Source organism: Papilio xuthus, unplaced genomic scaffold, assembly GCF_000836235.2.
Source record: "Papilio xuthus unplaced genomic scaffold, Pxut_1.1 DF826961.1, whole genome shotgun sequence".
Taxonomy (NCBI): Eukaryota; Metazoa; Arthropoda; class Insecta; order Lepidoptera; family Papilionidae; genus Papilio; species Papilio xuthus.
In genome coordinates this window covers 3709513-3726696 of record NW_013531688.1, presented here as the reverse complement: position 1 = coordinate 3726696, position 17184 = coordinate 3709513, and the positions used below count along the sequence as shown (strand labels likewise).

The window sequence follows — 17184 nt, the reverse complement described above, 5'->3', positions numbered from 1 at the left end:
ACATTCTATTTACTATGTTGATATAACAATCTAAAAATTACTATTTAATTTCAAATACTTTACATATTTCTATTTTAATTATTAAAAGTGTTTATTTGCTTTGAGAATGATAAAGTTGACAATGTAACGAAGCGGATATTTATGGTGTACGCTTCTTGATTATTTTGACAATTCAGATGTAAAGATTTAAATATTATATTATTAGTTGGAAAATGAGTGTCCATCTGAAATCGTTAAAATAGCAAAGTCACCGCTTCCATAACACATTCATAAGAAGTTAAAGGTTGCCTGCATGTCTTAATTATGATTAACAGTATTGGATAAAAAGCAAGTAATTAAAAAAAAGTAAGACATATTCAAACCAAACGTAATACCAACTATCATCTTAGAATAGGGTGTTTGCCAGTCAAAATGTTTACGTGACGTCATATTGCATTTCCGGTAGCTTCTACGCCGTAGGCGGCGTAGCGCTGGTTACAGATGTAGTTAAACAAAACGAGGAATCGTTTGCAAAAAAAGTTGGCAATGCGTCTACAATTACGTATATCTATGAGTAGCGGTCGGTTCGCTATTTCGGCGAATCCAGGTGGTCGTTTGCACATTTGCTACCAAATAAAATAAAATAAAAACTGAAATAATCCTAAACTGCGTTATGCGCAGCAGCCGTTTACATTTGATTTGAACGACCCTTTTGTTGGATGTTCTTGGTATCTTGATTGTTGTACAAGGACGCATGACGTCACTTGCATGTGATCTCATGTTATTCTACACGAGTAGCATATACTCAGTTTTATTAAATTTACATTTTTCCTTGAATATAACCTCTTTCTTTTCTCCATTGATATTTAAGTTTTTATCTAGGTTAGTTTCTAACATGAACATTTATTCAAATAACTATTAACTACTAAACTAGTTCTTAATTATAAAGTTAAGATAAATTACTGTAAATAATTACTACTAATTAATACTAAATAATAAATTAATACATCTCTTAGTACAATATACCTATATTTTATACAACTTACGTAACATGCCTTACAATTTAAATAATAATTTATACAAATCCAAAATACATCGGTCAAATTTTATTTTAAATTTCTTTTAATCATTATTTAATTAATAATGAAGTATAATTTATTTTTTGAAAGTTATTTCAATTTAAACAAAATTATATTTCTAATTGGTATACGGATTTAATCAAATTAAAATATAAATAGATAAAGATTTATTTTTACATATTTCTGTTATAAAATAATAAGTTAAATTGTATAAAAATTAATTTGTAAATATTTTTTTTTATTTTTGAAATTAAAAGTTGCACATCATATTTTATTATTTAAATTAATAGAATTAAATATAATTATTTAAGAATGAAATTTATAAATAGAAATTTATATTAAATAGCGTTTTTATTTACATGTCTTTGGAACGCGTTGCACTGCACACTGACTAGATTCCACTCTATAGAATTTCTGTATTAAGAAAGACTATACCCATACTATAATAATACTTAAATTTATATTTAAAATTAATTCTAATAGTTTTCTAATACTAAATTATTTTATTGGCTTTAAATGCCATATTAACTTAAAGTAAAAAAAAATGCCACCGCAATCGATACGATTTTTTCCTTTACTATTTATTTTAACTTTAATGAAATCTCTTATCGTTAATCGAAAAACAAAATTTACGACCGCTTCAGAAGAACAGACATTTTTTTCGTTTATAATGATTTACTTATATTTATTACAATTCCAAAAATATGTATAAAACTATGAGATCAATTTAGAATTAAAAAAAAATACTATACCAACGATAAAAATCTTTGAATAATAGTAAAAGGACTAGATTTAAATATTTGATGACCGTAAAAGATTTTGTAAAAAAATCTAATAAATTAAATAAAAATGACTATAAAATGACTAGATGTCATTGTTTTTAAAACAAGACCAATTAAAAAATGACTAGAAACAATTTCAACCGAGCGACAAACTAAAACAAAAGACTATCAAATGACTAGCAATAAATATTTTCTGACTAAGACAAATAAAAAATACGACTATTAAATGACTAGATATATTTTCAAACGAGCGAACTGAAATAATGACTATGAAATGACTAGCAATAAATATTTTCTGACTAGTGACAAATAAAAAAATGACTAGATTTTTTTTTGAATAGTGTAAAAAAAGCGATTAAAATGACTAGGTTCATATATTTCCTAAATATTGACTAGATTTAATAAAAAAAATATTTTTAAAAAATAATTCTTCACAATGACTGAGTAATGACTAAAAAAGTACATAAATAATTTTTTTATTTAAATTAGACATGTATTTAGATGCTACTTTAAATGACTAGAAAAATAAGACTAGTATTTACTTTAAAAAAAAACGTAAGATAAAAAATATAAATGCAATTTTTTTTGTTCATTTTTTAATAAACTATATTTTTTGTCTTGTCTGTTCCAAAGGCAGGGTTATTAAATGTAACGCAGGTTAACTTTAGTAGTTTATTTTTAGCTATCGTTCTATTTAGAAGTCGATGCCACAATTCCGATGTACGCTGACTAAATGATGAAAAAATTATGAGGTGATCGCAAGTCGGTGCGGCGGTGCATCTAAAAATATGACCAAGAATTGGATCGATTGCGGTGGCCCTTTTGTGACTCCATTAAACAAAATTATTTACTACTGGCATTTTACAATTCAATGACGACGAAAAAAATAAAAAAATCTGTTGTAAAAATATTCAATAAAGATAAATTTAAGTCTTATGATTAAATTAAAAAAATAATTAAAACATATTTTTTCATTTTTCTTTTTTATAGGTATTGTAAAAAAAATTGATAGCGTGTCAAATATGTTATTTAAATATCCAAAATTACTTAAGAAAAAGATCTAATGACGACGAACATATCTAAGTTGAGAATTTGAATAAAAAACCGAATTTTTTTAGGTTGCTGGGAATTTCTATCAATTTCTATCTATCTATACAATACGTAATAATAGCTAAACATCTATTTACGAAGAAAGATTTAATTCTTAGTAACACTAACACACGAAAAACGTTTGACATTTTTCGTGAAATTTTGGAATGTTGCTGTAGGAGACAATTATTTACATAAAATGACATTAACCTAAAATCTAAAAATATTTTTAATTACTCAATAATATAGAGAATCTAATAATCTACAAAGATAAACGATACATATGTACAGATAGTATTGAAGAGAGGAAACTTTTTGTGTGAAAGTTGCAGTCCCCTATCCTGATTCTATTGTGCATCTATACAAGCCTCGCTACATTTTTAATGTACCCATTGAACTTCATTAAAACCGTCACATCAGTTTATTAGATATTGGTTACAAAGATAAGAAATATGTATAGCAGAGTCATCTACGTATATTCTTACGACCGAATCTGACATTCGAACTTATATATCTATCTATACAAAAGTTATTCAAATTACTTTACATAAAACGGAATAGAAAAATTATTCGAGTAGTTTAAAAAATACTGCGATATTAAGCAAATATGGTACTACATTAAATCTCGATTTCGATATTTAGTTTATAGACATTGTTTAAAGATTTAAGAGAAGTACATACGGTCGTGTCCATAGGGATGAGGGTAAGGGTAGAGAGTGCTGTGCACAGGGTAGGGGAAGCGCGGCACGGGCCGCAGCACGCGCCGTCAGCCATCCTCTCCACCGCCCTCGTCTTCTGAGCCCGTAACGTCAAGACTTCTAGAATCTTCCGAGGAGCATGGAGATGCGCATCTGGCCTGCACGTCATCCCAGGACACCTCCTGCTGCGGCGCTGGTATCTTGTTCCAGAACGTATTGTAGTTGTTGTCACGGCATTCCTAATTACAAATTAAATGTTTTACTTGCCGTTGTCATTTCACACCGTTTCGATATGATATATGGCCAAAGCTATAGGATACGCTGCCGGCTGTATTTTAGAGGCGAAAATCAGTCCGTGTACGACAACACTAAGACACATTTAAAAAAATAACAAATTCATACTATACGATTTATTATCAATCAAATATCATATCACTTACCGGTGGATAAGTCGGATAATCCACATGGACCTGCCGAAATGCGGAGGGTTCTTTCTCCACTTCATCGGGCTGTTCGTGAGCTAGAAGATGTTTACGAAGATACGCCTGTCTTCGGAACATTTTACCGCAGCGGTGGCAGGGGAAGCGGCCGTCGGTGGCAGGCTCGCGTCGCTTGCTGGCGCCGGCCACGCGTGGCTTGTGCCAACGACGGTGGGATGCTAGGTTTGCTGGGCAATTGAATACCTAGACAAAGGAAAAGTGTTGAAAGAAATCGTAAATCGTAAAATAAAAGATTATAATTCGTCGATTTCTCTCATGATAAGTCAATCCTTCAATCATTAATTTTAAGTAGTAAAATTTATCTTTAAAATATTGATTCTATTTAAAAATAGCCCTGGAACTTTTGCGAAACTGAGGCAGGCCGTTAACAAATATCATATTTGTTCTATTTTAATTGAGATGATCATTTAAGTATACTTAGTCACGCATTATCGTACATATCAATTAAGGTGTAAAAACATTTCGCTAGTAAACGCTTCCCATGGAAAAGTGCCAAGTGTTCACACACCCTCCCTTTTGCGTTCCCACACGAATATGCTTTGAATTACTGCACGTTTTATAGTATTGGAGATGAGTTGTTAAATAACCGATAATAATTTGTTTTCTATCTAATAATTTGAAGGGTTAGTTATCTGTTATATTCTATGTGGGAACAATTTAATTGTAGATATTAATTATTGTTCTAGATAAATATAGTGTAGCCAAACGAATAAATTGATTAAAAAAAACTATTGTACCACGTTCTCTGCTCTATTAATACTCTATTCCATTACATTTCAAAACAATGATTATATCGAATCAGCAAAATGAAATTGTCTGTAACTTTATTATTATAAAACAAAAAAAAACATCAAAATTAATTAAATGAATTCATTGATGAATGAATTAAGAAGTACCATGTTATTAGTTACTCAAGTGTTACGCTTTTAGGTTAGATAAAATAAAATAAATGTTTATATTAACCTTATCACATTCAGGACAGCGATATTCAATATGGACGATCCTGGAACACCTGTGCTGTGCTAGAGCAAACGCATCCCCGTATAGTCGCCGGCAGAGACGGCAGATGTAACGGCCGAGGCGATTCTCTATACTTGCTATGAGGGCCTTCGCCTCGTCTGTCACTTCTACTACATTAAACGCTGGATCTATGTCGCCCTAAAAAGAAAGTTTTTGATGAGTATTATGATAAGGTGGTTTTAAATAAAATCTATCTTTGAGTGCGTTACCAAAACTGCAGCTCACAATTGTAAGTAGTAGTTAGTTGTATATTTTTTAAGCATAAGGATTCATTTATATAAAACTTGATTTTAAAATAAACGAAGTACAAATCAATATTATAAAAGTGTGAATACAAGATTAATATAAATGTAAAATTGAGTCAATTGCCGTGGCTTATTTACTAGTAATTCAACTCAGAACTTAGGTTTTTTATTTGAGATTGTATCACGTGAAAACAAATTGCATGTTATTTTGATATAATTTAATGGAGCATTATTGTTCATCTAGGATAAAGAAGTAAGAGGTGGTTTTGTACTAAGAATATATGATTTATGGTTCATTTAATGTCCTCAACACCACCCCTTGGGGAGCGTTGCGACTCCACTCGAAGCCTGTTATTAACGTAAACATAACACAATACGCGATTTCATAGCGTTTAATTGCCGAAGCGATAAGGAAAGTCGCCGGTCCAGCTAATGCTACGGCCACAACAGCTAATTAGCAGTCCCTTTACAATTTCGCCATTTATATTTCATACAAATAGAGGATGAATTCTTCGTTTATTGTTTGTGTAAATTTTATGAAAGACTGCAAACGAAAAAGACGATTATAAGATAGGTGACCATACAACAATCAAAACGGCTACAGAAAGGTATTGTTCCATGGATACCGAACTTTTTTAAAAGCATAACTTTATCAATAAATATAATATATCTCGATATATTCTGTCGTGTGTTTTCATTTAATAATTTATTTTTATAATGCATAAAATTACCTTTCGAACAACTAGCGTTTCGTCTTCTGCCAAATCGCGTATGATTGTTCCAGACACGGGAGACGTTTTGTCCTCATCAAACATTAATCTTCTAACTGCTTTACTCTTTTTCATTGGTTGCGGTGGTTTCGGAGATTTCTTTGGTCGCTCTTCGACGTCCCTTATTTCAACAATATCTGGCGAACTCCTGCCGCTTTTTGGCGAAGCTTGTTCTGCTGGTAGACATGTACGTAATTCGTCGAAAAATTGTTTTGTAAATTTAAGTTTCTTTGCCTCAGGACTCTCGCTGTCGTTTGAATTATCATCGTCAGATTTGCGTTTTTGGATTTTATCAACTTCATCTTTTGAGTTACTTTCTTCAAAGTGTCTAAATATTTTCGGTGATTGTGTATTGTTTTGTTCATCTGGAGATTTTCGCTTCTGTGAAGGTGGGGGAGTACACGGTGGGGTTATTGGTGAAGTTGACTTTAATGATAGATCAAGCGGTACCAATGGTTCATTGTAATATGCTAAATATTGTTGAAGTATACTGGGATGTTGCTGCGGCAAGAGTTCATGAAGATAGTTGCTGGAGATACGGACAGGGGGCGCGGCATATTGATGATAAAAACGGGACGTCGATAACCGATGAAAATGTGGTAATGCCGCTTCCATTTTTAAATCTTTCCACTTATTTCAACAAAATTAAGCAATTTCATTTTGCTACTAAATGTGATTGTCTGTCTGTAACAAAAGAGATACAGTAAATAAATTGAAAACATAAGGAAGAGAATAAGTCGAACTGAGAAACATTGTAGAAACTGTTGTCCCTTCGATAGTGTTAAAGTGGCCCATTTCGTTGATTGTAACGCGTTCGAAGTAAAGATGTTGTGAAGAAGATTGCTCTTTTAAGGATTGATTTGTTGTCGAACGAAAACCGAAATACATTGCCAAAGAAAAGAACCGTTACTCCAAAGAGACGCATTGTTGGTAAAATGTTACTTAGATTTAATGATATTATTTTTATACTAGCCGTCAACCGCGATTCCGTCCGCGCGGAATTAAAAAAATAATAATAAATAGACTATGTGTTGTTCCAGACTATGTTCTTATATGCCAAATTACAGAGAGATCATTTGAGTCGTTCCGGAGATAACTTTAAACAAACATCCATCCATCCATCTAAACATTTACGTTTATAATATTAGTAAGATAGATATTATTTTCATCAATAGTTGGATTGTTGTTCAAAACCCTCATGTTAAATCTAGATCTTGAAGATCAAATTCTTGTATTAATTGGTTTTAATCGGAACAAAAAGAAATTCACCGACTAAGTTAATTTTATTACGAAGCTATAACAGACGAAACCATGCACGTAAACCGCTAGTGACATGTATAAGTGACAGCGTAATCTGTGGAGAGGGACAAATAGTTGTGCGTCGGTTGGAACGGCGTTACCTAATTACATGTGAGATCCCGGCTCCCACGCTCTCCCCTGCCGCCGGCCGCGCGGGGTGCAAATGAAATGCCTCGCCCTTTCACCCTTAATACTTCTTTAGTTACGAACAAACATTGAAAATGATATCATACGTAAAAGCTTTATTCTAATTGGATAAAGAAGTAAAAATATTGCTTTGTGAAAATTGCCTCGAGGTGGTAATAAGTTCATGTTTCAAGGGCCGAAAAGTTTATTTATAAGATTTTAGACAAGGATAATGTGTTGTGATTGCAATGTGTATGATAATCTAACATACAAAGACTCTATTAGAATTAAATCTATGCTAAGGGACATTCTAAATGACCTGTTAATGACTCTGTATGTAGAATTAATAAACAAAAGACATATTGCTCGAGAAACAAATAACCAATAAGGTAAATAGGTTCATCATACACGTTCCAATAGAACTAACTATGGGTAAGTTTTCCTCAGCACTATTAACATATGAATTAACATAGTTTGTTATTCATAAAGTTAATGGATTAACAAACAGACTAAGTTAAAGGGTGGTTGTATTTTCGAAAGGGAACGCCTAGGATTTTTAACCCATTCTCGACATTAACAAAAAAACGTACAGAGGAATTAAAAACCTCCTTTTTTTGATGTCGGTTAAAAATCACGTAATTAATCGTCATAAAAGCGAACATAATATTGGAACATCGGATAGAAGCATGACAATGGTTCACTGCAAAAATTACTGGATATCAAAATAATTACCTAAAATTTTAAAATACTAATAGAAGTGGTAGATTATAACAAAATTAAATAGTTAAAAGACTTCATTACAAAGGGTAGGGTTACGGCTGGCCGATTAATATTTAATCAGTTCTCCGTGACTTATATTTGAGGCGGCTCAAACCTTTAATTATTATAACTGAAAGTGTTATATTAACGCCTCCGATCACACCTAATAATTATACAAGTAAGGGAATATTTTATTAAGCTATTATATCATTTAATAGGTCATCATCATCATCAGCTCACTATATGTCCCCACCGAGGGGCTCGAAGCCTACCCTAAGTTAAGGGTGATTAGACCATAGTCAACCACGCTGGCCAAGTGAGGGTTGGTTAACTTCACACATATCTTTGAATTTCTTCTCAGATATGTGCAGGTTGCATCACGATGTTTTCCTTCACTGTAAGTACGTCGGATAAATGTATGTAAATATAAATCGGAAACCGTAAAACACATTGGTACATGGCGGGATTCGAACCCAGGACCTGCAGATTGCAAGTCAAGTGCTTGACCACTGAGCCACCGACGCTCCCTTGACCACTGAGCCACCGACGCTCCTTAATAGGTGTTACTTATGTAATAAGCTGTATACATACTTATATTTAATTCTATATGAATTGGAATAAAATATACGAAAGGAAGATTTTTTTATACACCTAGAAAGAAATCACCGAAATTAAGTTACCATTTGTAATCTTACTTCTAACAGAAAATATAAATGCGAATATTTGGATGCATGGATGGATGATGGATGTCGATGAAATTTGGTATATATGTAGAACACAGTCTGAACAAACACGTAGGCTATGATCCCTGAAATGTGTACGGTATCCGTGGGACATGTTTGATTTACAAATTTACTCGTTAACTATGCAACGGTACAAAATATGTTATTGTAATTTTGCCTAGATATAGGACATAGTCTCGAATAAAACATTGGATACCTTTCACCCCTTTTTTTATCTCTCGCAAACAATATCGCGGGTTTTCGCGCACGAGTCGCGTTAGTTCTTTTTATAAAATTAACTTGAGAATAAGATCATGTTAATACTTCTAAAATAATCGACAACGTTACCGAAGTAATTAACGAGGATACGGAAATGTGGTCGGCTTCAGTGAACTTCGCCAGTTTCCGAAGAAGAACCGCAAGAACTGCATGGAATATGATATCGTGTTTATACAACTAATATTCAGTGTTAAACTACGACGGCATACTTCGGGTATCTATCTGAAGAGGTAACATCGCGTATATAAAATCGAGATTTATTAAAACGTGATGAAATAAATGTTGAATACAACTCCTTAATCCAAGAGACTCTATATAAACATAATACTAGTAAGAAGTTAAACATGAATAAAATAATATGATTGATTTTAATGCGTATATTTTTAAGTAAGCTTCTTACTAAGTTAAAGTTAATTTTAAGTTTTACAACAATGTAGGTAACATCATTATTGAAGGATTTGTATGTACCCTTTACATAAGAATATTGTTGGCTTAAAAACTGTTATTAGATATTTTAACCACGGTATTAACAAATAACATGAATGATTTACCTTCTACATATTTCGTCTTTATTTTTATTCACTACAATTATTTTCTTTTTAATAATTAATAAAGTTACCGTAAATATTTCGAGAAATAATCTTAAAATATTAGGTTAATAATGCATAACAGCTTAATTTAAATTTTTTAACGAGGGCTAAAATTAAAAGAAAATTAAGTTGACGCGCAGTAAAGTTTGCGACCGTAGTTTCGCACAGATGAAAGCCCGAGGGTGTTTCTATGGCGAGAAAATTTAAAAAATGACTCATACCTTTGCCTGGTCCACTGCTGACTCAACCGACGACACCCCTGAAGACACTATATACTCAAGTTTAATTTAAAAAAAAAAAACTTTTTTAAACTTCTATGATGTAAAAGAAAAGCTCGAAGTATATTTGAAAAGTTTTCGTATCGTGTTGGATGGTGTTTAGGGGTGCGCGGCGTCCGCTCTCCGGCGCGGTCTGCACAGGACTGACGGGTTGTCTGCACCCTGCACACCCCGGCGCGTGCGATCCCAACCCTCGCACAGGGTGCTCTCTTTTGTTTGGATTATTAATATTATTACTAACACAATAGCGGCATTTTTATGCATGTATGTCGCTAAATACTTCAAGCAATTTATTTGCGGACTAATAACCCGTATTTATGTTTTTCGTAACCTTTCTATTTTGTGTTTTTGTGAAAAATTATTGATACTATGTACTTTCGAATTATTCGAATCTTTTCTAGAGTCCACTGCAGCATTAGCAGGTGAACAAAAGGCACGCTCGCGCCTTACAGTCAAGAAGTCAGTGGCAGTCGAGAAGTCAAAGTAATCCGGCTCATGAATATGCTTACTCGAGTTTAATTCTTTAAGAAAGGAAAACTATTTTAAAGAACTTACTGTAGAATGCGTTGAACCGTAGTGTATCTATTCAGGATCCGACAGCGGTGCGCTATGCGGCCCCTATACGCGAGCTACAAGTGCCCACCAAGTTTTTACAAGCTATCGACATCTATGGGCTAAAAAAAACACTCCTAAACGACGACTAACTCTGATAACACCCGCATTAGAACATAACTTCCCACCTTGTAGGCATTTACGTGCTCGTAATATGTTTTCCATCCTTTTTTAATTACAGTTACTAGAAAGAGAAGAGAGAAGATTTTATAATTATGTGATTACATTCCTCTTGAACTTGACTAAATTCAAGGTGGAATTTTATCTTTAACCATTTAAATATTTATTCTTGTAACAATTAACAATACGATAAATACGGTTAAATAAACTATATATCTATCTATATTTGGTTTTGGAAAAATTAAGAAAATAAAACATAAAGTAAAAATAATGGAAGATCTCGTTAATAAAACATGATATTTTAATATTGTAGCAAGAAGATACAATTCATAATGAATATTAAGATACAAATATATAAATGGAAAACAAAATTATACGGAGAGGAAATCTGTGTTGGGCGGAGTTTGCCGCCCGCCCTAGCTCCGCCCAGCGCGCCCCGCCCACCTCAACAAAGCGAGATAATAATTGAATGTAATTGAATCATCTCGTTGTATTGAATTATAGCGAGGCCTCGCTGTAATCAGTGCGATTGTTGGAATACGGTGAATGCAGGCACGCGGACGAATAGAGGCTTCTCGCTACACTTTGATGTCGCCGACTCGATGCATTCACAAAGTACAAATTAAATGAAACTGAAATTAAATGTATGATATTATTTTATTCGATGCTTTTAAGCTTGATAAAAGTTTTATTACATTGAAAGACTGACTTTTCATAGAATTTTTAGAATTGATATTTTTCAGATGCTACATACTACGTCTGCTACTATTGTAGATACTGCGTCTATTGTTTTAAATTAATTGTACAGACAAGATGAATAAATCGCAGTGTTAATAATATAAATATAGCAGATATTGTAAATAAATTTATTGGGTTCTTTCTAGTGAATAAATCGTTCCTCAACATCTGTAACTTTCACCTGATTGTCGGGAAATCTTTTGTGAAAAACTTATGTAAGCTAAATCTACCCATGTCAAATCTTACTTATCTTACTACTATTAAAATTGCAAATGTTTAAATGGAATGATGGATGGATGGATGGATAGATGGATGTTTGTTTAAATGTGAGATACCTTCGAACAACCTTCGAACTTCGAGAACGGGTCGACGGATTTTGATGAAATTTGGCATAGATGTAGAACATAGTCTGGAAGAACACATAGGCTACTTATAAAGATTTTTTTCAAATTCCGCGCGGACGGATTCGCGGGCGACAACTAGTGTTTGTATACAAGCAACTAAAGTAAATAGTTAAAATTCGTCAAAAGTGAAATTCAGTGTGCTAATAGTTTAAAATTGTATTATCGATAAAATCGTTATAGTAAATAAAAATTATGATATAGATGTATCAACATTTATAGAGGACAAGACAAGGTACATGACTTAGTATGTATGTAGTTGTACTTGTAGTGTCAATTGCGCAGCGTCCGGCTTGGTGGCGTCAAGCGGCCGGTGTCGACTCACGCGCACCGGAACTGAGAAGCCCCACTCGCGCACGCGCCCGGAAACTTGCTCGCGCGCATCCTACTCGCCGGTGTACCTTACCCTCCCCGCAACACCCCGCGAATCCGCAGCCCCAGCCAACACCGGTGTCAACAAGTAATGAAATAAGTAGAGTATTGATTACACTCGATCACTGTTGCATACCTCCGTATGTATGTAATTCAAACTGCTTGGTTACTATCACAGCTGTTGTTGCAGTGAGCGAAAGATTGGTCACAATAATTTGGTCTCATTATTTTGTACTGAATAAATATTTGACTATAGTCACTTATAATTGGTCGAAGTATATGCAACAAAACCTTAAATGATCAAACAGTTGTTTGCTGGCCATTATTAAAAAATTAAAAAAAAAACAATAAATTGAAGAGAGAGGTACTTTTACAGCCAGGGAGAGGTTAAACATTGTGTAATAAAGTTGTTGGTAACACCCTATAAGTGTTATCCTTAGGTGTTATAAATTATTGTTGGGTAGTGTTGAGGTTCCAGCCGACGTCAGTAACATGTGATAACTGAGCCCATCACTACACCGCTGTTATTCGTACAATTATTTAAAATCTCTATCATTATTAATTGTTAAGAATACAAATTCATCTGTATTTTTATTTAACTAGCTTATTTCCGCGACTCAGTCTGTGCAGAATTAAAAAAAAATTTGTAGCCTGTGTTCTTCCAGACTATGTTCTACATCTGTGCCAAAATTTATCGAGATCTGTTATGCCGTTATAGAGATATCTTCTAACAAAAATTCAATTATTTATCCATCGATCTAAACTTTCGCATTTATAATATGATGATATAATTAATAAGATGATAAATCAGAGTAATGTGATTTAAATTTGTGGTATTAGTATTACGTTACTACAATGTAAGGCTTTAAAATATTTTATTCATAAAAGCAAGTATGTAGCCCGTTAAAACAGTGTACTGCGGTCGGGCACGTGGGAAACGTTCGGAAGGATGTGCGTTGTTGACACTTTCGAGTGCTCCGTACACAGCGCGCACCTTTAGTGTAATTGTTTCCTGCTTTATATTAGTCTCCCTACCCTAAAGTTTATTGTGAGGCTCTATTTTATAATTATGATACTTATGATGATGGTCAGGAGTTTATTTCCCAGCCACTCCAGACGGTGTTGGTCCGCTGGAAGTAATGTACATGAGAGAAAAGCGCGTAGACTTCTTAAAACCAACTTTCCTTATATACCTCTCCTTATATCCTTATAACAATCATCTTTGTAATTGTATTAACAGTATATCCCAACTTTTAGTAAAGATAAAACAATAATAACAATAAATAAAGTATCTCACGCAGCCTACGAACTAGCTACGAGAATGAATCCCTGTTGATTTTCACGACTTTCTATAACTCTTCGTTGGTTTCTAAGACCATAATCCTTGTACAAAACATAGTGTTATCTTTGTTTCGTCAAAGATAATGAGAGGGATATGTTATTTAGTAACTTCTCCGATGACATGTTTTTCACAAACTATTATAGATTGTTTAGGCTAAAAATAACGATTATGCCAAAGAGTCCTCATTAATTTTAAAATAATGGAACTTTTTTGACTGATGGTATAAAGGCAATTCAATTTATCGGACATCCATTTTACCGTTAGTATTTTATCGGTATCGATTGGACTTTTGTGTAAATCTGTGAGGGTGAGCGCGCGCGGGCTCGCCGACCAATCGGAGTGCAGCGTGTGACAGATGCGCGCGCAGAGCTTTTGTATTCCCCGCCATTGTTACACGTTAGGGTGGAAAGTATGAGAACACGCATGCGTATAACATTACTTATCTGTGCCGATTTTTGAAAAAAATTATGAATTATTTACGCTACATATTATATTACAAAGGTATTGTGAGATATGAAATATCTTCATGAGTCAACGATATATGGTTAATCTAGCGAGAATGTCATTTATTTTACACTGTTGAAAAGTTTATTAGCGTTGCTCTAAAGTTAAAAGTTATTCATCATATTTAAAAACTTGTATAAACTTTATAGGGTGTTTTTTCGCTTGATGCATTTTAGAAATAAAAACGTAAAGTGTCTATAGATATAAGTTGCCACAAAACAAAATCTTATGTTATACCATCGCAACTACTTTGTTGATAGGACTGTCATACGTTTTTAAAATAACATTAAGCAACAAATCCATAAAAAAAGAGTGTATTAGTAGTTACCATAGCAACGCACCCTCGACCCGTGCCATCCCGCAGGTGTGCCAGGATTTCATCGACTGATTGCTACCGATGTGAGCCGACAGACGACCCACAAAAACAACCAAATTCAAACTGGTTAGGGTACTTTTCAAAGGATTCTTATTTTGTGCATTAAAAACTACGCTATTTTTTTTAATAATTTCATATTTAAATCCTTGAATATTTAATCCTTTGCTTATTATATTATATTTTAATGGTAATTATGAAAAAAAAATGCTTTACGAAAACCTGCCTATTGAGTCCGTCTATAGTAATTAAGTAGTTATTTAAAATATTTGATTGTAGGTTTAATTAGCTTAAGCGTCAATAGTCTAATGGTTAAGTGTACGGATTACCAATCACGAGGTCGACGGTTTGAATCCCAACAATCGACTATTGTCGTAAACCATATTCTAGCACAAGCATAGAGCTTAGTTAGAATGGTACAAGAAATATTAGTAAATTTACATAAAAACTTGCTAATATTTTTATATAAAAATTTAATATTTTAACTTAACTTACCATAATATTCAATTCTATTCCTGCTACTTATTTAAATCGTCTTCCCTATTACATTGCCATTACCAACAATGTTATTTACATTGATAAAATTTTGTATATACAAAGTGCAAATATGTATATCGTGTGAAATCGTTGTTCGATTAAACATAAATATATATAGGTGGGTCGCAGAGTATTGTTAATGCGCACGCACCTGAAAGCAACCGCCATGACAGCTTAGAATCGTATTCAGTGGCAAGAACGCGTGCGCACGCGCATGCCACGCGCCAAGCGCGCTCCCCGTAATGCACCTTGGTACTGATTGTATAAAAATACATATTTCATTTGAATAAATTTGGCAGAAAGATAATGAAATGCGAAGATTTAAATTATAAGAAGCTAAAGTTTGTTTGCCTATGTATTTATAAACCAATATATGTATATTAATTGGGCCTTTCATTTATATTACTTAAGAGGTTGATTTTATCAATTTAGATTCTCAAATATTATGTATTTATTAAAGGATGCATGCATAATTTTTATGTATATACACTATAGTTCTTTATTAATAATTTAAGTATTAAATTAAGTAAATTAAAGCGATAAATAATGTCAGTGATGTATAAAGTAAATTAATAATTAAAAATTATTGTAAGTTTTGTTTGTTGACGCTACCGCATGTCGCATTTTGTACAATGCGTTGGATTATTTTATTGTGTTTTCGGCACACGGCCTTTAACGAAAAAAGGGGGAGAATATAAACACTTTAATGAGTGCAAGTTCAGCAAAGCACCGGAGATTATGATTCTGAATAAGTATTATTACCTGATTTTTATTATTACTTAGACTATCGACTTATGTAATTTCACCCTTAAAACGCACATGTCAAGTTCATTATTCGCCATTATCCAAATTCAACTGAGCCCGTATGTATGTTTGACAGATAGCGATAGGCCGCGGTAGACAACACGTTGGTACAGTCCTATGCAAAAGCAGTGTGTCTGTTAATAAAGTGATTCTACTGTCGAAACGCGGTAAAATTGAGTTAACAATTAGAAAAAAGCATGGTATATAAATCTACAAAAAATTGAAAAACAACCGTAACTGATAACCTATAGTTTTTAGTATTTAAAACCAAAACATAACAATGAGATATACTTAATTATGCCGTTTATGCTTGGAAGTTCATTAGAAATTAAAAAAAATATGTCTTGAAGTCCTAAGTATTTTAATTTCTTATAATTCATTTATTGATTTACCTTATAAGCCTTGGAAGCGATCTGATAAAGCTCTATACCTATCTTGACCTAAAATAGAATGAAATGTTGTTGTACTATGAACACGGTACGGGAAATGAGAATGATATGACAAGCCTTTGGTCAAATCTGTAATATTTAAACATTTGTCGCTATGGAATACTCGGCAGCTGCTGCGCACGCGCACTGATACGGGCAGGTGTACACGAGCCGTTAAGGGTGAGCGCACACACAGGGCGCCCTTTATCATCCACCATTGTTTTGTTACGTCTCTACATGTCTGACGTATAGGTAATTTGAATTGTTACTTAAAAAACAAAGATTCAAACCGGTATGCAAACTAGTTATAGAGATGAAAGTAAATATAAGACAAGGGTAAGGTTTTTGTCAAAATAATTTACAATAATAACACTACATTAGTGGAATACGATGTAAACTTACCTTTACTTATTTTTAGTGAATTGAGAGTCAAAATAAATATGTTCTGATTCGTTGCACGTGAAGAAAAATACAAAATAAAGAAATAGAAGTTAAGAATCAGAAATATATAAAAAAAGTATTGATTACTATTCTAATTTTTTAACGAATACATTAATACGCGACATATGGCCACAGTAGAATAAAACGTGTATTCATTCAGCCCGCAAACCATTCAGTCAACTTGAACGCGGGCAATCGCTCGAGAGAGATGCGGGCTCTTCAATGTTATTCTTTTCGCGAGTTTATTCTTAAGAGTAACCAACCACTATTGTTACAGACGAATTGATAGCAAATTGT

At 33.1% G+C, this 17184-nt stretch overlaps 1 protein-coding gene across 1 annotated transcript; it reads right to left on the bottom strand.

Annotated features, from left to right (window-relative positions):
* Positions 1-3564: 3564 nt before the first annotated feature.
* Positions 3565-10340, bottom strand: LOC106120041 (MDS1 and EVI1 complex locus protein EVI1-B). Its single transcript, XM_013315220.1, has 5 exons — positions 10159-10340; positions 6124-6846; positions 5091-5285; positions 4068-4310; positions 3565-3866 (listed from the first exon to the last, which is right to left on the bottom strand). The coding sequence occupies exons 2-5, from the start codon at positions 6775-6777 to the stop codon at positions 3696-3698; spliced, it is 1263 nt and encodes a 420-aa protein (XP_013170674.1). The 5' UTR covers positions 6778-6846; positions 10159-10340; the 3' UTR covers positions 3565-3695.
* Between the last annotated feature and the right edge of the window lie 6844 nt (positions 10341-17184).